At 40.3% G+C, this 21,970-nt stretch overlaps 1 protein-coding gene across 4 annotated transcripts in view; it reads left to right on the top strand.

The window, feature by feature from the left end:
* Positions 1 to 6,031: 6,031 nt before the first annotated feature.
* cdin1 (CDAN1 interacting nuclease 1) overlaps positions 6,032 to 21,970 on the top strand; it is a 98,213-nt gene continuing 82,274 nt past the window's right edge. The window contains exons 1-2 of one of the 4 annotated variants that reach the window (XM_021315907.2): positions 6,032 to 6,117; positions 6,370 to 6,489. In XM_021315907.2, coding sequence (XP_021171582.1) covers positions 6,389 to 6,489 — 101 coding nt within the window. In that variant the 5' untranslated portion in view covers positions 6,032 to 6,117; positions 6,370 to 6,388. Of the gene's footprint in view, positions 6,118 to 6,369; positions 6,490 to 21,970 lie in introns of those variants that run through there. The other 3 variants (XM_036150408.1, XM_036150409.1, XM_036150410.1) reach the window with 3 other exon arrangements.

The raw sequence follows: 21,970 nt of genomic DNA, 5'->3' as shown, positions 1-21,970 counted from the left end.
ATTCACCACAATAGTATCAGTCCCAGCCAGAATAGGAAATCGGGCTGGAAAAAACAAACAAAAAAAAAAAAAAACAGAAAGAGAGCAGAAGAAGAAGTGTTGGGTAATGAGAAGAAAATGTTTTTTTCCCCCTCTTCGTCCGTCATACTGTTACTGGGCTATCCTTGATTGACGCAGAGTTAACGGCCTGGCCAAACCGAGGCAGATCCAGCAGCCTATCTGAACAGCAGCATGTGCAGCCACCTCGGTCATGCAAATTGCACCCGGACAGCCCGTTGACTATGATTAATGAGCTCGGCGCTGCAGTCTTTGTTTCTGCATCTAGCCGCTTGGACAGAAATACAGTTTCAAAATATTATCAATTGCCCTAATAATGGGCTGTATTTGCTCACCTTTGCCACGAGTTTGAATCGAACAATTTACAGCCAAAAAATGTGTGCGTGCTTATGTTAAGAGGGTAAGCACAATTGGGTTTAATTGCATGCCTCTTTAATTAACTTTGGACAAAGGATGATGAAATTGGGGATTTTAAAGCTGGGGTGAAACAAATATCTTTTCTTGGGGGGGATGCAAAATATGGATGTGGGCTTTTTATGGGTTGTCATCCTCTGAGGGGTTGCCGGAAGTGGGGAGAGTGAATCTGATACCTTGCTAATACTAGAGGCATTTCCTGCCTACAATTTGCCCCGTGTCTGATCTGAGATTTTAAATGGCAGGACTTGCTCAATATTGGAGGGGGGAATTATGTGGTACTATTGAATTTCTACATATTCATCATGTTTATATGGTAATATTCCTGATAATTTAAATGTTAGCACATTTTAGAACGTCTGTTTCTTTAGTAATGGGCCGGCTCATAGTTAATCACGGTAACCAAGGTTTTGCAACGTCATGGTTTCAAAACCACTGACACCAGAAGCCACATCCCTCCTGCAGTTTAAAAAGTGTTTTCTCCTGCTGTTGGCACAGCTGCACTGCCCCTCCCCTACCTATTGCTGCACACTGTTAGTCAGTAGCCTTGAAGAAGGCTACTATATTTTTATTTTGCTTAAAAGAAAGAAGATTTCCGCTGTTTAGACACATTACCAGGTAATAAGACACAGTTGAGGTGTGGAAGCTGAAGCGACCACCTATATTAAAGGTATTGCTATTTTGTTACAACAGATAGCAAGTCACCACTGACACGTGTGAAAAGCAGCTGACTGCAACTTCTAACTGAGCAAATAGCCTAACTAATTACGCAACCAATCAGCTATGAGCTATGCCTGAGTAGAATGGCAAGAATGTAATAATTTTCACAAGCACTAAAAACTGGATTTATTTTATATTTTTGGTTAAGTCTGTGTCTCGAAATCAAAATATAAAAAAACGTTATATTGATAATATTCTCTGTATTGTGTTAGGAGACAAAGAGACAAGCGTAGCTTTTGTTTTAAATAAAATTAGTTAGATCAAACATTTTTAACTCAAAGCCTTAATGTAAATACCAGCTATCACACTGTGAGAACCCCATAGCGCTCTGAGTCTGGTCCTTTAACTTTAAACTGCGCTAGTAAATGAAATTACACATCGTTGCATATTATTAAATTTTTCTGCAGGATACTGTTGAACAAACAAAAAGAAAGATGAGAGAAAAATGTTTTTTTTTTTGTTTTTTTGCCCCACACACATGTCCGCAGCCATGTCCCCCTGTGCTACAAGCAAAATGTAAATGTTTTCCTGCCATTAAGGTATCTAAGTACCATTAGTGGCTCAGTGCTTAGCACTACAATGATGTGCCGAGAGCCGTGAAGCAGAGATCAGTGCAGCCCCGCCTGGATATCAGAGGGACACATCCTTTGTAAATTCATCTCCCACTGTGAGCAGGCTTCACAGCTGGTTAGCGACACTGGGTGTGCCGCTGCCCTGTTTACTCTCAGCCTCCGAAGCTCTCATCATTTCACTGCATCCCCTCAATCACTTCAGCCTCAGACGCGGTCCGGGATAGCTCTCATCGCAGTCGGAGATGCACGCCAACACGCGTGCACACGCACACACACACACTGTATTGCACTCAAGAAAAAAAAAAGAGTAAGATACCGCTGCAACAAAATCTCTGATCCCCTGGCTTTTGGAGCTATTACAGTGCACAGCCTTCAAACCCCCCTCTCTGATTTTGATCTTTTTATTCCATTGCATTACATGGATTCTTTTATACCTATTAAACACGCTGCTCCCCACCAAAGCCCCCTGATCCTCTGATACCTAGATGAATAAACTGCTTCTCCAGCCCCTGACCTCAGCCCTTTGTAGCAATCAGAGCAGACTTCCTCAGAGGCCCTGATCTTATCTGGACGCAGCAATCCCGCTACACAGCTCCCCTTTTGTAGCAACCACGGAGCGCTGAGCCCTTTCAGACCGACGGATTGTGCTGGTGAACACGCTGTTCGAGACCTCGAGCTCATCTCAGACATCATATTACACCACCCAACAACAATACAGTCTATTTTCTGATGCCACACAGGTCAGACGGAGGCTTTCGGTGCATTGTCCACTTGCAAGGGAGAAAAGCTAAATAACATAAAGTAAACGTTCCAACAGGAGGCTGCATTTACATCTTTAAAGACACATAAATCTCAATTATTGATATATAGTGCTAATTGGGGCTTAATTTAGTGCTGCTGGGACACATTTTAAAATTATATTGAACCCAAGGGATGCATTAGACACATTGGCCTTAAAGAAATAGTCCTTTAATCACCTAAAATACACCGCTAGAAAACATCAGAATTTAAAGGAAAAGAAAACATTTACAACATAGCCTCATTGCTGTTTTAAGGAGCAAAGAGAAGGCTGAAGCATTTTTTCACTGAGCAAATGCAAAGCAAATGTTTACTGGTTAAAATAAATGTGCTTGTTGTTATTGTGACGTTTTGTTACCCTGCGATGTATCACCATCGCTGATGTGTTTTGTCATAGCTGGTCAGGTGACAGGAAACTTAAGTAAATTAAAAGTCATGCAATAAAAAAGAAATGTTGGAGGGTATTAAATAGTAGCCATTCAAAACATAAAAAAATCTTAATCAGTCATTTTCATTTGTAAATGTTCAAAGATAGTTTAATTAAAAAAAAAAATACTTTAACAGCATAAGCTAGTTTTGCAAAGTTAGCAACTTTGTCTCTGTATTCAGCAGGTTTTCGGACCAAAGTGGCATGCCGATCCCCAAAAAAGCGACTAGTCACAACTCTTGTGATACTTTCTGGTTTTATTGGCGACCCTGACGTGAACGCATGTATCGCTCATAACGGTACCGTGGTTTAAAGCTGTGCTATTCAGAAACATTGATGCTTCTGAGAAGCCTTCCCAAGGCTGGAGTCTGATAACCTGTCTTGTCTCGGTGCACTTTGGCAAGAAGCGGCCAGTGTATATTAAAGGCGCCATTTGACACGCATTAATCGATAAGATGCACCGCAGCGCTAATGATGTACGTTAACCTTTATTCATCTCAGTGACAGCAATTGATGCCCTTGGACCCTCTCCGTCCAAAAGCACTTGGCCCAGCCCTCAAGCAACAGTTCCTCCCTGCTGGAGCCCCTCTGCATCCAGACTACAAATAAACAGCGCATGCCTGAAGCTGCTGCCGGCTGATCCCCTTCAGACTCAGACCTTACAGTCCTGGTGGGACGTAAATGTAAAATTTGTCTTGTCACAAGCAAATCACTGCACACAAATAAATCAATCCATGCAACTCTTACTCTTTAGGGTTACTTTTGTAAGTCCTTACCCAAGATAAAGGAAGAATAGTGACAATAAAAAGACAAGACGTGAGAGAAGAAAGTTTTATATTTATAGTTCTAAAGTGCGTTAAGGTGTTCTGTGTCACCTTATTGAAGTACATTTAAACGTTTTTACTATTTCCCTGTTTTATGCATTAATTACAACCACTTACTAATGTTTCATTCTTTTTTTCTTTTTCTTTTTTCTTTTTTTCATTCTTTTTCACACGAGGACAACCCACATACGCATAATGATCTTAGTAATTTCCTGGAATTGAACTACTTCCATTAAGTATCTAGTTGTAGCTGTTAAAGTAACACTATTTATGTTCAGAAATATTTCTTAAAATCTGACCCAATGTATTGTATTCAAACTGTTACACTAGTTTATGTTTTGTCAGAGCAAAGGAGCTGAACGTGTTCCCTATCAAAGTAGAAATGTGACAAAATTAACTCACATCACTCGCAGAGCCGCCCTTACCCAATATGGCACCCTATTTGAGAATTTACATTGTATTCCCCCTTAGATTTGAAATGTGTTGTTTTTACTGCTGTCTTTCATTTATAAGAAGACATATCACCCAATTTGCATGCTTAACAAATTAAAAATAATATTAAAAATCTGAATCACAATATCAATATTCTTACAACTAAATAAAAATGGGCCTCCGTGAAGTAACTCTCTTCGTACTAAATTAGTTAGAGAAGGTCCAGTGGTACAGCGTTTGTTCCTGGTGGTGCATACCTGGTCATTTCTGAGGTGGAGGGCACAGCGGGAGTCCTTACAGCTGCTGAAGTTGTGATATCTCTTGATAGCCTAAGATTTGTAGAAACTGTATTTAAATATCTCAAACGAACATGTGAAAAGCTGTTATATGAAAATTATGATTCTTTGAAAACTGCTGAAAAGCTAATAGACACATGTAGTCTACTATGCATGCCACACAATGAACTCTATTGTCATTACAGTGAAATGTTGATAAGCAGGTGCAAGGAAACAGTAAGTCTAATATGGAGTGCGGGATTGCTAAGTGATGGAGTATTTTTTTAATAATAATCATGGTGTGTATTTTAACACTGATGTGAAGTTTAAAGCAATTATCACGCTTTAGTTACCTGACTCCGCCAGATAGATTTGCTCCGCATATCCATCTGGAAACCTTCCGTTGAAGTAATTTTGGGAAGGGGCGAAAATACTGGTTAGCTGATTGGCCTATGTTGGTGATAGACGGGCCAAATGAACCAATCAGATTCGTCGTCGCTCGTAACAGAGCGACGACGAAAACACAACCACAAGCCAAGCTACTCTTGCTGCTGCAGGTAAAGGCTCATTAACTCAGCAAAGAAATACTCTGTAATTCCGATAAAACTTGCTCGATAGCCACGCTAACGCTAGTTTCATCGGCTGAAGCCGCCATGTTGTTAAGACTGAACTGACGCGCTTCCCGTTGCGTCACACCTCAACCCGCCTCAAAGCCAACGCTGATTGGACGTTCGTTTGGTGAACGGCTCCAAATTTTCTTCAACGGAGAGTATCCAGACTGATCTGCGAGTGAAACCTTGAAAGCTCGCGAGATCAGGATGGTCTCACGAGGCTAACGCTTTAGACAGTTTGAACTGGAACACAATAAGCAACCAAGGTCAAAATTCTGATATAGAGCTGAAAAGTGAATTTAATAAACTATCAAAAGCAGGGAAAGCATTTGCCAGCCAGATGTGAATACAGCATATTATCCCTTAGCATTAGCCGATATTGGCCAAAAGGGCCAGGCGGCTCTGTATCATTGCTCCTAGGTGGACACTCCTTTACAGCACTTTGAATCGTGTTGTAACTGAACAATGCTTTATAAATAAACTGGCCCTGCCCTTCATTCACCAGGTGAAGTACTAGAGCTGAAATCTCCTTAAACTGTTGAATCAGCAAGACAGAAAAAACGCAATTAAATATCTAAATAAAGCAGTAACAATAACTTGTTTTACTATCTTTACAAGTAGTATTTTGAATTATGCGTTTTGTTTTATTTCGGTGTGATGCAGACTACATTGCAAAAAAACATCCGTACGTCTTCCTTTCATCTCTGACATCCTACCTGTATTTCAAGAGTTGTAGCACTTCAGGGTCCAGGGGCTGAAAAGCAGATCGCAACCGAGACAGCCCTTGTGTACACAGCCAGACGCTGGAACCAATAGGATTCACGCTTGCGCCGCTCTACGTCACCTAATCACCAATCATCTGCCGGTTTACTGTACCCCCTGGCGACCGGTGAGCCAATCAAAGCGCTCCTCACAACAACGCTTCTGCTTCAACTTGCTAGCGGGAAGCAGCTATCGGAGGATATCCACAGGCAGCAGGAATTGAGGGTAAACAATGCATTTTACATGCTAGTTAAGCAACTCGAATATTATTTTACTGTGCGCTGTTTACTGAAACGTGTAATAACTCTGTATAGACAGGAGGAAATGTTTGTGCGAGCTCTTTGCCGTGGTGTGTGTGTTAACATGAAGCTAAGTTTGATAGCAGCTCAGCTGGCTCTGACAGCTGTCAGTTCTGCTCCTAACACCAGACTCCTGACGCCCTTTGGCTAATTTCTCTGCTCTTCTTTGTGCTTTTAGATACGATAGGAGCTTGAGGATGAGGCTGTCCCGAGCTGAGTATAAAGAGATAGCGAGGTGGACTGAGCAGCTGAGACCGACACGGCAATGTATGCAGAGGCTGAAAGATAGATTCCCTCAGTAAGTTGCACTCTGCGCCACATTTATCCCTTCTTTTAATCCTAGGGTTTAATGTCTTTTTTTTTCTCTCAGTTGTATTGCCTTTGTCAAACATAATTAACCAACAACGAGTGATTTATAATTGAAATTAAACCAAATAAGGCTAAGCAGCAGTAGGGAAACACATTGGCTCCCCTGGTAAAGAAAGAAAAGAATAAATATGTAAATATCCACATTAAATTTATCTTTTTTTGCAGCAGCATGATCTCACACTATAAAATTCAGTCTTTATTATGGGTAAATTTACGCTATGGATAATACTGTCAATAAATTTATTTGTACCCCCAACAATGCCTTTAAAATAAAAGTAACTAAAGCATGGAGTATGCTTTAGTTACTTTTTAGTAAATATGCTTTTTTTTTTAAAAAAGATGATCAGAGTTATCAGGAGCTTTTAATCAGTAATTTTTGACCCTTAGCTTCCTGGGGGTATAAACATGACATGACACAGGCAAACTAGGCTGGATAAAGACCCATATTTATGTTGCCATACAGTTAACATGACTTTAAGGCTCAATGTTGTATTAAAGCCCTAATCAGGATTTCATTGGGGAGGACAGTTGTTTTTAAGCCCTTTGCATTTATGCTGCCTTTGATTTTTCTTGCATTTTATAGGTTAAAAACTGAAGGAGCATATTGGGGAAAAAATAGAGGCTGTGCAGCACTTTTTCAGATATACTAAAAAAACAAAGTTGATACCTAGTTGATATATAGTTGATACCAACTTTTCCAACACTGCAGACATTCTGGATCCTGAAATTGCAGTGGCTCTGCGAGCCCCAACTTTCCTAGTTTGAATTTCAACTCAATGAGACATTTTTAATGTACACATTTCAAAATAATTAAAGGAGCAGTTTTTAATTAGAGTATAACATCAAGTCAGTTAAACCTCTGTACACTGATTCACAAAGAATCCCAAGACTAAATAAATCCGATCCAACCTACGGACATTTCCTATTCATAAGCTGTGCTATAATGTTTTCTGCTGGGATGTCTTCAGAGTAGGGCTGTGTGATAATTCAATAACAATATATATCGATTGATAGATGTATATCGATGGTAGGGGAAAAAAAAGGTCAATAAAGGAACAGTTTTCCTTCCGTTTGCATTCTACCCATGTAGGCTAAGAGAGTGACATAAGGCAAGAATGACTGCAATGTTGTGCATCCTTGCTGCTGCCAGCTTGGAGTGTGGGTGTCACACATAAAAAGAAAAGTTAGATATGCCAAAAAAGATGTTGCTAGTTTGTACAAACATGTCGGGTGGATGTCCCGAAACTTTAGTACGCACGAGTATGTGGGAGCCTTTAAGTAGCAGGCAGCAGGAATCACCACTGGATTCATTCCAAACACAAGGTAAACGTGACAGCTATCATTGTGATCATCATGGGGTTACTGTGAATGTTTACACTTAATATTCACATTATTCATTTACAGTAACCCTCCTTGTTGCACTTTAAAAAAGATGTTTGAAAGCCTACAATTTGTTGTCAGTATACTATTTATAATATATATATATATATATATATATATATATATATATATATATATATATATATATATATATAATATGCGTGCTGATCACAAGAAGCAACCCTTTGAATTTTATTTGGAAAAGTGAGTGTTTATTATTATTATTGATAATGATGATAATAATAATAATAATAATGTTTTTATAATCCCCTATACATGTGGTTTATATCTTAAATTGCTACAATTGGAAGGGTAAAAAAGAGAAAACTAAATTAGAATGAAAAAAAATAAATCAAAAGTGATTAAAATAGTTAGGTTAAAAGTCTTCAACAGCAGGGAAGTTTACCCTTTATGAATATCTCTCTGGCAATACATAACTACTGTCAATTTGAAACCCATACAGTTGCACATTTGTTTTCAGGATGGGATTTTTCCTCTGAACACGATTTACTGTTTTTCTGACTTTGTTTGTGAGCTTAAACATATTCCAAGTTGTATGTTGGGGTATACATGCTTATGTTCATAGATGTCATACTTACTGATGAAAAGGAGTTTCAGCCTGTTTAAAAATAAATCAAGACAAGACGTGACCAGGACCAATTACACTTCTCTAATCTCCTCCCAGAGCGGTGCGGACAGAGGCGCTGCGCCCATCGTTTTCCTCCCACCTTTTTAAACCACTTTAGACCACGTCAGACTCCTAGGAAGGAATATCTAGGCTAAGAGAGGAGCTCTCTGAGAATCTTTGTGAATACGGACATTGGAGTATTAATCTGGTCAGTCTGGTGGTAGAGGGGGTTGTTAATCAGTGTCAGCTGTTCTGCTGGTAATGAAATCAACAACAGGTGCACTAAAGGGGCAACAATGAGGCGACCCCCAACACATGAATGGCTTTGCAGGTAGAGGCCACAGCCAATTTTTTCCCTCCTCATTATTTGTTGACAGCTTTTTAGTAGTTCTTCTATTTGATCAGGGTCAGTGTTTCTACTTGTAGCATGAAGCGAAACCAGGACCCTTCAGAGGACGCACAGGTAGTCCAACTCCACCAGGATGGCACATCAGTACGTGGCATTTTCAGAAGGTGTGCTGTGTCTCCTACGGTCTCAAGAGCATTGAGGAGATTCTAGGAGGCAGGCCGTTACTCTAGGCGAGCAGGATCTTTTCACAGATAAGAGCAGGTTCACTCTGAGCTCATGTGGAGAAGCTGTGGTTAGTGTTCTGCTGCCTGCAACATTGTTCAGCATGATTGGTTTGGTGGTGGGTCAGGGTTGGTCTGGGGAGGCCTGTCCATGGAGGGACAAACAGATAAACGACGGCATCCTGGCTGCTGAAAGTCTCTCTTTTGGACTAAATACAATGCTAATTTGTCTCGACACGTAAAAATAGTTTCATTTTCAACACCCACTTGCATCTCCTCTACTTACTTAATTTTTAAACACCCCACAGACACTAATAATGGCTTGTCCTCATATCACTTTAGCAGCAGCATCCACACGCAAGACTGTCATTGTGACCTGGTGGCTCAGTATGTTTAAGGAGTAGAAAAATATCAGTTTTTTTTTTTTTTTTTTTTTTTTTTTTTTTTTTTTTTTTTTTTAACATTGTCTGATCTGTAGTTGGGGCTCATCTATCTGGTCACAAGCCAATTTCTCAGTGCATTTTTAACCGCGACTGTTTTACAACGATCTACGCACCAACTAATTGGGGCTTTCACTGGAAGTTTGTGACTTGGTGAAATGAAACTAAGATATTTTTTTGTCAACAAACACTTCAGGTGTTCAGGTGGAGACATAAAAGATGAACATGTGGAACAAACACTTGATAGACACTGTAAAGTATGGTGGATGATCTGTGATGCTGTGTGTTCGGTTTTCTCTTCTATTTCACTTAACTCTTTAAAGCACCAGGACATAAAAAAAACAAAAACCTCTGATGCACTGCCTCAGAAAACTGAGAATAGATCATCATTGGATCTTTCAGCAGGATAATTATCACATATGTTGGCCTAATCAACGCAGCAATGGTTCACTGAACACAAAATCAACCTTCCTCCATGGCAGGCTCAGTCCTCAGGACAAAATCCTATAGAAAATCTGTTGAATGAGTTGAAGAGAAAAGAGATTCAAAGTGATTGCGCAAACAGGACTCATCAAAGATCCCATCTCTGTATGCTTTAACCCTGTGAAACTGTGTCGAAGAGGAGGAAGTGCTATCCTAGCCTGAAGTGGAGTTGTACTGTTGACAGCAGGGGTACCATTAGTTCTGCAAACAGTTTCCTTATGTAAATTTATCCCGATTGAATAAATGTATTCCTGTTAGAGGCTGGATTTCTTTTTTTTTTTTTTTTTTCCCTGCTGCTGCGTGTCGGTATTCTGTATCCACGGCCTTGATATCTCTTATTTAGATCTTTTAAACATTTATAATCCCACTAAATGTATCCTGTTTAATTCCTCGCAGGTATCTGCTTTAGCTTTCCACCCCAGCATTAGGCGGTGTTTTGCCATGCAGCACTCGAGCATCCAGAAATCGAAGAGGAGAGGTTAATGGCTGTGTTTGCCTTTCTCCTTGACATTGAGGGCCCTCACTTTATTGAATGTAACACGTGTAATCCCCCAAGGCCACCAGGACACCGCGGCTGATCCCGTCGAGGTCACTGACAAAGTCGCATGTATTTGGAGCTTCCTACTTCCATTGTGTCCTAATCACCAATCTAGAAGAAAGTATCAGCTCCCCAAAGGGGATTCGGCGTAGCTTCACTCTGCCTTTGTTTTCTCTCTGTCAGCGTTTTACAGGATGTCATGTGTATCAAGTGCATGCAGTATTCTGCTTGTTTAGGCAACAACAGCTGGAAACCCCTTTCTCCCCCCCCCTTCCTCCTCCTTCTTTTTCATTTTGTTTTCTGAGCCATTAAACTGTCCAAATACCCCTTTTTTTTTATGAAAGTGTTACTGCTGGGTGTAATGATGAAAGGAAAATATCAGACGGTCTACAATAATTCTGCACAATCTCCTTCTCCCAGAGGTGCTTGCTCCTTTGTTTAGTCTTGCTGGTTATTGTTATTATTTCGTTCACCATAACCAATCCTGGGGAGGCCCTTGCTCTTTAAAAAATCCCCGAGTCTCGTCACTGGCTCTGACAGACAGGCACGGCAGCAGTGTTTTCACAGCCTGCAAAATTATTCTGGTTGTCCAATCAGCTGAGCCCGGCTCTGGAGGGATAGTGATTGGACTGGCAGGAAATCAGGCTCTTAAGACACAACATATCGACTAGGCCATCCATCATCTCTTAGCATGCGCTCAGGCACAGCAGTCAGCCGCCCCGCGCCCCACACCCCTCCTGTCCCTTCGGACCGTGTGAGGAGCCCTGCCACTGCGTAAATATTGGTCAGGGAGGGGTTGGGGGAGGAGGTGGAGGGGGGTAGCTGGCAGTTTGTTGTGGATAAACCTGCAATATTATGATGGGGCAAAAGAATAGTTTGGTTATAATAGGCGGGGGGAATAGAGCCGACAGGTATTAAGATACTAAATCATTGTATTCAGTGATTTGCAATACAAAAATATTGCTTCGGCGGCAAGGTCCGTACATTACGGGAGTGGATGCCTTTTAGTGCAGTTTAGGCAAGATGATGACATTGTTTGTTTCCGATTAGGATTGCATTGTTGACTCTCAGGCATTTGCTGGGCTTATGGGTGAATTTAAAAGGGATGTGATGCTCCTGCTTTGACCAAATTAAGGACTTTTCAGAAGAATGTATTGTTTTTGTGGGTGTTTTTATGGGTGAGAAATGATATCAGAATATAACTGTCCCATTAAAATTTTTAGCTGCAGGCATAGGCCGAGTGAGTCCGCAATGCCCAACGGAGGTGCAAAATGAAAGGGGGAAAAGTCCAAGATCAAAAGCGCAAAAAAAGAAAAAAGTTGCCAAGAGGGAAAAGACACAAGTAGCACAGAATACAATATGAACATTGGTGTTCACTGAAGCAGGAGCTAAAGCTAGATGGTCAGATTGGCATAAACAGAGCGAGAAAGGAACGTTCTCTTGCCCAGGTCAGATAAAATTCTGGTGTTATCGATAATGCAATTACTGGGAAGTAGCATTTTTTTTTGTGTGTGTTTAATTTGCGTTCCCTGATATGAAAAAGTATCGGCAGGTTTTTAAAAAACTTATTAAAATATAGATGTGGTTGGTCTTTGACCATGCTGAGCTGTCACTACACTGTGAGGCACTGCAGGACGGTCTGCTGGTTCTTACAGGAGCTGCATCAATTGTCGCCATCTTGCTTTCTGATAGTTCTGCGGTACTGCTGGCAGACGTCAACGCAATGTTTATGTCTGCTTATCCTGCCCACTGCAAAGTTCTTTTACCAGTAAACACTATTGGAACTAACGCTTGGCCTATATTTGATTTATTTGAAGATGAACGTTTGGTTTTTGGTGTTTTTTATTTTTTTAATTAGTCATAGTACGTGACTAGGCCCCTTTAAGCTGTTTTTGCTCCTTTTTATAGACTAACAGTGGTATAAAGCTGATATTATCTGGTTAAACTATGCTAGTCAGGCTGTATGCTTGGGTAGAGTTTTCAGTCAGCTGCTAAACAGACAGGTTGCTATTAGCTTGGCAAAACAGTGTTGCCTTAATAAGCGCAGTGGGTGGTGCTCCTTTAATGTGGACACCAGGATTGTCTGGGTTTGTTTTTTCAATAATTGATGCCAAATCAACAGAATCTTTCCTGTATGTCAGCTATGGTAAAGTGTAGTTGCTTTCTTTCTCCAAGCCGACTGGCAATGTACAGCTACGGGTGGAAAGGTACTTTAAACAGAAGAAATGAAGAGAAATTATAGAGAATGTTTATAAAACCTTTATATACCTTGATTCTGCCGGCTAATGTATAATCCAAAAAACATTTACAAAACGAAATCAAATAAATGTTAGTCTAAAGGAATAATCTGTATGCTCACGTTATTGAGTTCAAACCCATTTCACAGTCATTGCTTTTGATTAGGGGCTGAAAGGGGAGAAAATCTAAACTTTGAACAAGATGATTGTTATAGACCATTTCAATGTAATTTCCATGGATGGTCTGTCAGTCTTTTAGCTCTTCTCTGAAAAGCGATCGTGGGAGGAGAGAGGGAGTGTCCCATAGACAGACAGAGAGAGAGCGATTGCGACGTGGAGTCCCTCATCTGTAACGGCTGCATAACACAGATGTTGGGAGTCATCTGTCAGCCCGGCCTCTCTCGCCGGGGCCGAGCTGCTCTGAGGGGAAAACAATTGGACACGGTGCTGTCACTTTTTACCCCCACTCACAATGGAGGGGCATGCAAATATCAAGCCTCCCACCGCCACCATTCTTGCTCCATCTTTCCCGCCCGCTCCGTAGCCGGTCCTGACGTCCTGTCTAGTTTCTGGACTGTGGCTAGGCAGCAGGCCGGTGTAGGCGATGCCGTGACATCAGGCCCATCAAGGTCCTCATATTAGAATTGGAAATGATGAGCTGCTCTCTGAGGCCTTGCCTGACTTCCCCCGGGTCCAGAGGGGACCCCGAGTCCTTCTCCCGCTCGTCCCCAGAGAGAATTGGCACAAGGAGGGTAAGATGGAGAGGGAGGGTAAGTGAGAGTCCTCTGTGTCCTTCTGTGCTATTATGAATGAATTTGGATGTAATGATTACCCCCCTCGTGCACACACACACACGAACGCACGCACGCACAAACACCTTTCTGGAGTGCCATTAAGCCCCCCTTCCAATTTTCCCTTCAGTCATACGGTGAATGGAAAAGGCCAGATTTCCCTGTTTTTTGGAGAATGCTTAAACAGTAAAGAAGTTACCCCCCCCCCCGAAACACAGCTTTCCCTTCTTTATTCTCTCTCACACACACACTCACACACAGTTCCCTGGTGAGGAGGCCCTGAATGCTTTTCGAATCGAGCCCTAATGTGCCGTTTTCATCAGCACTGAGGCGGGCTGCAATATGGTGCCGGAGCTCGCTCTGGGAATATGAATGTTGATTAAGCATGCGTTCAGCCTTTTGAAATTCTGAAGAAGTGTCAGAATAATGGATGTCGAGCAAATGTCAAGCATTTGTTAATTTCTCCCTGATTCGGGGTTTATCTGGCATGATCTTTGGAGGGAAAGTGCGGGGCAGGGTTGTTTTGGCATGTGCCATTGATATGTTGATTTCTTGGCTGCAGACACTGTTTTGATGGTAATATCGCAGCCATGAAGGAGCTTAGTGACTTGGTTATTTTGAGTGGATTTAGAATTTCTCTTTGTTTACTTGCGTGCTAAAATCTGTGGGTTTAGTAAAAGGTCTGGCGTGTTAATCTGGCAAGGTCTGTACATAACTAGTTTACCATAAAGCCTGAACAGTAGTCTGGACTGCATAATCTATCAACAGGACTAGAGATGCACTGGTCAGGCTTTACCGGGCTGTTTTTTTTTTTTTTTTTTTTTTTTAGGTCTGAACTGGCAATTTTGCCTTTTTTTTTGTAAACTAAAAACTTAAATAGAAGTAAAGTTGCTGCCAGATCTTCGTTGGAGGTTGTAATGAAGTGGTCATTACCAATCATATATGTCCCCAACATTTATTTTTTTATGTTTTAGTAAACTTGAATAGTACTTAAGAGTGCAGGCTGTTATTTGCTATGTTATTGAATAAAAAAGTTTCCGGTATTAAAGAAATGTTTAAGAATAAAAAAATGTCGATCAAGTGAAAATTTAACCGATCTATAATTACATCTCGTCTTTTATTTGACGTTCTCACTGAATCCGAGGACTTGGTAACCTCCACGGTGTGTTGAATTGGCAAGATTTGTACTTATTCAGTTCACTTAAAGCCTGAACAGAAGACTGGTCTGTATATTCCATCATTTCAACTCAATCTACACAATATATCAGATTGGGGTCATCATCGTAATATTGACGTGTGCTGCATCACATTCGCAATGGAGTGCTCTGGAGAAATATTTGGGAGAATATATATATATATGACATGCAGATTTGGCCTCTACGACAGACTCTCCCTGCATGGCCTCAATGCCTGCACTCAATGTAAATGTGATGAAAGAAAAGAGTAATACAATGCCGTGTTACTAATAATTTATATTGTTTTTATAATATACAGAAACTATGTCAATCACACGTTTTCTGGATATCACACAGCCCAGATCTTGACAGGAGATGCACCAATCAGAGTTTTCCTGGCTGTTACCAATTCTCGTATTCCATCAACTTCTACTTGCTAATTTAGATTTTCCATGTTTTTTTTTTTTTTTTATTATTTTGTTTGCAAAGGACCACAGCAAACATACAATAAAAACTTGCAGGATATTTGATAAAGGCAGTAGTTTTAAATATCTACATTTTATGCATTGAAGCAAATATAAGGGCTTTACGGTTTAAAAAGTAGAGGTTGACTGAGGAGTTTGAGTTCTTGATGTTTATTTGTTCACTTTACTTATTAGCAGTTTTCGTAAATTCAAACCAGTGATAGCCAGGTTCCCACACCTCAGAAACTAAAGATTCACCAATTGAGCTTTTCCTGGCTGAAGCCAATTTTATTTTTTTAGTTTTTAGGTTTGACCTGCCAGTTCTTTTTCTCTGACCTCCCGATCACTGATCAGAAAATTGGCCAATTCCATTACTGACCAGTTGATTGAGTCTTTAAACTTGGCTTTTTTCTTTCTTTCTTTCTTTCTTTCTTTCTTTCTTTCTTTCTTTCTTTCTTTCTTTTGATCACATCTTCATATGGCTCTCAGTTTTACGGCTCCCAGAACCACAGTAAATCCCTACATGGAAACGTATTAATCACGCCGGGAAAATAACATAAACACAATATCATTTTTGCTTGTTCCTGAACTGATCGGTCTCTTGTAGTTCCATTTTTTTTTTAAATCTTTGCAGAGGTAGGAACACATTGCTGTTTTGTCGGCTGGAAGCGGTAATGACATTACCCAAAGACTGATCAAGCACAGAGCCTCTGCGGCTCGCGGTGCGTGGCCTCTACACTTCTGGCTGCTCACGTTGAACAAAACACAAACTGGCAGTCGGGGCTCAGGGGCACAGGCCTTGAAGACTGAGAGGCTGGCAAGCTAATTCCCAAGCCTTGTGTAGTTAGACGAGCGTTGGAAGGGTGGAGGAAAGGATGAAGTGTAAGCAAAGAGGAGAGACGTAGAAAGAAGAGAAGCTGTGCTGAGTTTACAACTTCATGTCAGGCCAAGGAGGTCATGAATAATAGATGCAATCAATTACTTGATTAGGAAGTTCAGGAACAGCCACTTCCTTCTCATATTGTGGGAATGTTGTCTAAGCACACTGAAAGATTGTAAAGCCTTTTTGGCTCATTGGGTTGAAAACACTGTGATAAGCAGCTCCTTGTCAGGGATGATGTTTTTTTATTTTTTTATTTTGCAGAGATGATGGGGACACTATCGTGAAAGTTGAAAATTGTGATCAAAGGAATTAGGAAATGTGAGCTGTACGTAATATCAGCGTATATCTTCAGTACTTTATGTAAACATTGCAGTCTTCATCCTGAATCCTCAAAATAGATGAACTCTCCAAGGACAACCTACAGTGGGATGGTGCTGTTAAAGTAGGGAGTTAAAGCCAGGCTTTTTTTTTTTTTCTTTTTCTTTACCAGATAGTCTTTGTATGCAATGATCAGTTGTGTGAGAACAACATAATGAACTGCACACAGCTGCAGAAGTCTTGCTCTAGACAGTGAAGGAGGTCGGTCAGTGTAAAGCGTCTTTCATCATCCCGTTTCTAGGAGTAGCAGTGACGGCAATCGCGTTCTCACAACCGCTACAGACCCTAATAGTTTTAACATGTTTCACACAGAAAGAGCCGCAGATATCTGCAGTCTTCATGTGGTATCACAATGAGGGCGGTGACTGTGGGGATGTTATTTATTTTTTTTCTTTTCTTTTGTTGTTCTTTGTAACACCATTACAAAATAATCCTGGCGTCTCAGACACCGAAGCAGACAGAATTTTTAAAGATCGTAATGAAGCGAAGAAGGCTGGGTAGTTTGTTGTAGGGAGACGCTCCCATGTAGACGTGTTAAAACCGTTCTTGTCCTCTGTCCCCCCTACAGGACTTCAGGTTTGTTTAACTTTCTGGGGAAAGATGAGGAACTAGAGTTTCGGGGGGGTCGCTATTAGAAAACGCACTGGAATGTGGCATACAGGGCCGTCCTCAGGAAAAATATGGAGCTGAAGAGCTAAAAATAAACCCATCTTGGATTGCGACAGCATCTGCCCACACTGACAAAAAGTGCAGCAGAACTTGCACAGCATAATAAGGAAACATTTTTTTGGTTTCCCTTCCACTGTGCATAGTGGAAAAACTCGGGTATTCTATTATTCTTGTTGTTTTTCTCGCTGCTCCAGTTATTCTAAACTTTTTGAGAATTGCTTTTTTTTTACGTTTTGGCAAGTATCTGATTTTGTGGCCATTAGCTGAATAATGAAGAGGAACACACATCGGCCTTACCCGGATCACTCGTTCTCTTCTCTTTCCCATTTTGAAGAGTGTACATTTCACTGTAAAATGGTGCTGTTGCAATAAAAGTTGGATTGATTTGACCTGGGGTGCCTATTAATATAATGTCTTTTGTGAGTTCTTTCTTAACTCCTCCAGAAACATCCTGGGGCAATAAAACATGGCATATTAATGTATTAAAAAGTCATCTACAGTTATATCTGTCAAATATCCAGTTATTGGGATTCATCTTTTTTTTTTTTAATCCACGTGGAATAATATGTAACTTTGTTTTGCATAAAAAACAAAATGTAAAACTAATTTGAAGTGTAAACAAGCATGGTTATTGTGCAAGTATTTGTTTGGAGCTTTGTGACACACTGAGATTTGTGGTCGTTTCTTGTCAAAATATATCCCACTTATGCATTAATCCATAAGATTTTTTTATTTTTTTTCCCACCGCTACTGATTGTAGGCTTTGCTGTGAAACAGATGTTAGCATTTTGCCTGTCAGCATGTGTAATTAGCAGCATTTGCATATCCACTTTTTTAACCCCCATCAAGCTGGTTTTCACTTTATAAAATATTAATCTTTAAGCAAGTAAAGGCGTAATAGACTTCTTGAACGAGGCTCTTAGATTCTAGAATAAGCTTTAATGTAAAAAATTTTTTAAAGCTTAGTTTTCCTCAGATGCAGATGTGGAGATGAGTAAAGCAAGGGATATAAAATAAGCACTACTTTTTTTTTTATGCGGTAACCTTTTCACCCATGTTCATGCCTTCTGAAAATAGTTTGGCTGCCATTATAAAAAAATATGTGCGATGCCTCAATTAGACAGTTGCATGCCCTGCAGAGCCACACTCTGCATGCAGATCCACCAAATGCTAAGTACTGTCACAGCATATGATACCAATGTCATTAGCCAGGTGGCTTTCATTACCCAAATTACAGCTCTTGTTTATAATTAATTATTTGTAAATAGGAAGATTCTGAATATAATTGATAGCTTGAATTTCCCTCATCTCCTATTAATTAGCTTGATGGGATTTTCAAGGCTTTTTGCTTTATTTATTTATTTTTTTCTCCTTTTTATGCCTGAGACAGTGAATGCACAGGAAAATGCCACCAAGCAGTCGATTTAACTGTAACTCAGATACACCAGTGGATGCTGTAGCTTAATAGAGCCTGGAACAGTGACCAGACTGCCGTACTAGCTCAGTGACAAAGTGAAAGTCCCTAATTGTTTTTATTTTAGTCCGCAGCCTGACTATTTTTGGTGCCAGTGAATATTAATGCTCTGTCTGCTGTTGTAAGGATGGGTAATTAGGTTGAGAGTGAATGATTCCCTAACCGCTCTTCTGTCTACAAACCTTCTGCTCCCCCAAGTTCAAATTATATCCTAGGTCTTCCTTCTTGAACATAAAGGTCAATGTGAGAATGCACTACAGTGTCAGACTATTTGAAACCCCTTTCTTGGTACATCTTTTATTTTATTATTTAAAAAAAAGTAAAGTAAAATGGGACTTTTTAATCTTAATTGATGACTTTATTGCTGGCATATGTTTTTTGTTTTAATAGATTTAAGTAAATGTGACCGTGACAAATATTTTAGGCAAATTATGAACTGATGATGGCGTCCTCCAGCTTTTATTCTTCAAGAGTATAATAGACTTTCCTTGTCATGTGCAAACATGTAAAGTCCATGTAGCTTTGTTTAACGATAACAGAATTGGATTCAAGTTTTGAAACTCCTCTAAACATTCCAGGTTTTTGAGACTCAGGTCATCAATACCATAATAAAGTATTTCCAAACTTCCAAAGAATTCCTACATTTCAAAAATCTGTAAGAGGAATACATGGGGAAAACATGGAAGAAAGCAAGAAATGGTTTAACATCTGATAAGAATCTGAGAAGGTCTCTTGCATCCAAACGTCCAAAGTTTAGACACAATGAGCCTCACCTAAAGAACTCCATATTCACAGTGAAACATGGTGGTAGCAGCGTAATGCTGAGAGTTTTCTTTACTTAGGATGGAACTGGGTATTTGTCAAGGTTGATGTAATTCAAAATACTGATCAGTTTTTAAGCAGAACCTTCAGGTGTCTGTTAGAAATCCGATGTTCAATAGGGATTAAGGTTTTCACCATCGCAGAGGCTAAGCGCAACAAAATCAACGAATGAATGACAAGAAATGAACGACAGTGTTGGCCACTAAATCTGTCACAGACAGGCTCAACTGAAGAGGAATGATGGCAGGGCATTTTATCACAACTTGATCATTTTAAATAACCGTACCAGGCACGGTTGGAGAATGTGGTCGAGCTGTGGCACGCTGATAGAAACCAAACACAGAAGATTAAAGGCTGAAAAGGAATTAAAAGGTGCTTCGACAAATTATTATTTCACACTTATCCAACCTGTTATTACAGCTTTGTTATATTCTGTTTTTTTTTTGTTTGTTTTTTTTGCATTTCACAACCCTTGAATAATCTTGTTTTCCGTGTTATTGTATAGGATATATTTCACATTAAAGGCAAAAAAAGATTGAATTATTTAGCATCGTCTCAATTCTTTTGTGCTCAAAAACCTGGAAATTTACCAGGCGGTTTCTGCACTTTTTTAAGGCCACTTTGCTTTAGACTTTTACGGTTTGGGAATAACACATTTGATTGATGTAACAATCTTGTATTGTTGGAGGGGGAACTATTAATGATAAATGAGGAGGAAACCCATTTGGCCAGCAAATCAGCTTATTTTTGGGATTTTTCAGTTGGGTAATTAGTTATGGGTGGTTTTAAAAAAATAATATATATATATATATATATATATATATATATAGATATATATATATATATATATATATATATATATATATATATATATATATATATATATATATATATATATATCAATCACACAAACTTTCCGTCATACCCTTTCCACGTTCTAGGGCTGAGCAGCCCCGTGCTCCTGGTTCTTTTGAACACCTGTGGTCCCTTTTTGTTTATGTCACCAAAATCAAATGTTCAAAAAAAAAGCCCCCAAAGTTCACCATTTTTTGGAACGGATATGTTTTCATGGATATTAAGAGCAGTTAATGTCCCTTTCAAGTTAAAGATTTAGCAATTAAGCAGTAATCATGCTCATTAAAAAGAGTAATCCATTTAAAACCTAACAGATGTGCGTTCTGACAGGGGAATCGCGACGGTCCCCTGCCAACAATAAGGCATGTAATGTTGCTGAAATACTCGGGTGCAAGGCTGGAGTGTGGGAGAGGTTTTTTTTTTTTTCTTTTTGCTGCAGTTAGTGTCCACATGTTGACAGTTGACCATTTAATGGCCGACTTAATTGCGGTGGCCCCCCCTGCATCCCTGAGTGTCATTGGAAATTGAAGCTGAGTTGGAGGGCCGTTTTCCTGAAAGCATTCCCATCTTGCGCTTTAGTTGAAACGGTTTGGTACCTGTGGATTTTCTGTAACTCCGTATGCGATGAGAGTCGTCTGTATGACGGGTCTGCTCCAGGCATGGCCCGCTATGAACAGCTGTAAATAAAACTGTATTAAATGAAACCAAATTGCACAGAGAGCAAAAACCACCGGGGCCAATTGCAAAGCTGTTTGCATGTTTGTGTAAAATTATTTACTGCTTTTAGTTTACATGCGTGTGGAAGGTGTGCGCTAACCAATTAGAATGGCATCTTTCATGCATGTAAATACCGCCAACTGTACGGGTGCTGGGGGAGGGATTTTGAAGGGGACTCTGTGTCCCTGTTGGAGCTCCCTATTTTCCAGGTTTGCCTCTCTGCCAGGTGTTTGACATTGACTGGAGCTTGGAGACGAATGTGGCAGCAACCTATGGAACTGACTGGCTCCTGGGACCCGCAGCTTCCTGCTGTGAAAGTTTCTATTTTCAAACTCGCCAGTTTCCAGGTATAGGGCTCCTGAGTGCTCCATATGCCAACACTGACAGTAAAAAAAAAAAAAAAAAAAGGGAGGAAAAAAGTCTCCGTGCGCATGTATCGCCATAGCAGTCAAATGCAGAATCTCATTGTGGTCATCCAATTTGCAAATTGGGTAAACTGTGAGAGTGATGGTTATTAGCGGCCGCCTTAGAACCCTGTAAATCGTTTGCATAAATATGATAAATGTCACTCAACATTCGGGCATGTTTGGATGGGCTCTGAGTGGACGTCCAATTTATAACAACATAAACTGATTGATCGGTGCGCAGCTTTGCATGTATTGATGAAACAGAGCGGCAAACCAGATTGTGGGAAGGACTTGTGGAAAACCAAAAATCAGGCTTCATGCCTTTCATCTTTCATACCACACACACAAGCCCCCCCCCCCCCCCCCCCCCCACACCCCACATCATGATGGCAGGAACTCTTTGTTGGAGGTGTTCATCTGGAACAACTTTGCCACACTTGTTTTCATGTTCTTTTAGATTACAGGGCAGCTGGCCCCAGCTTTGAAGCTTCCCTCTCCC

The sequence above is a fragment of the Fundulus heteroclitus genome, chromosome 19 (assembly GCF_011125445.2).
Source record: "Fundulus heteroclitus isolate FHET01 chromosome 19, MU-UCD_Fhet_4.1, whole genome shotgun sequence".
Taxonomy (NCBI): domain Eukaryota; kingdom Metazoa; phylum Chordata; class Actinopteri; order Cyprinodontiformes; family Fundulidae; genus Fundulus; species Fundulus heteroclitus.
This window is presented reverse-complemented; position numbering and strand designations above follow the sequence as displayed.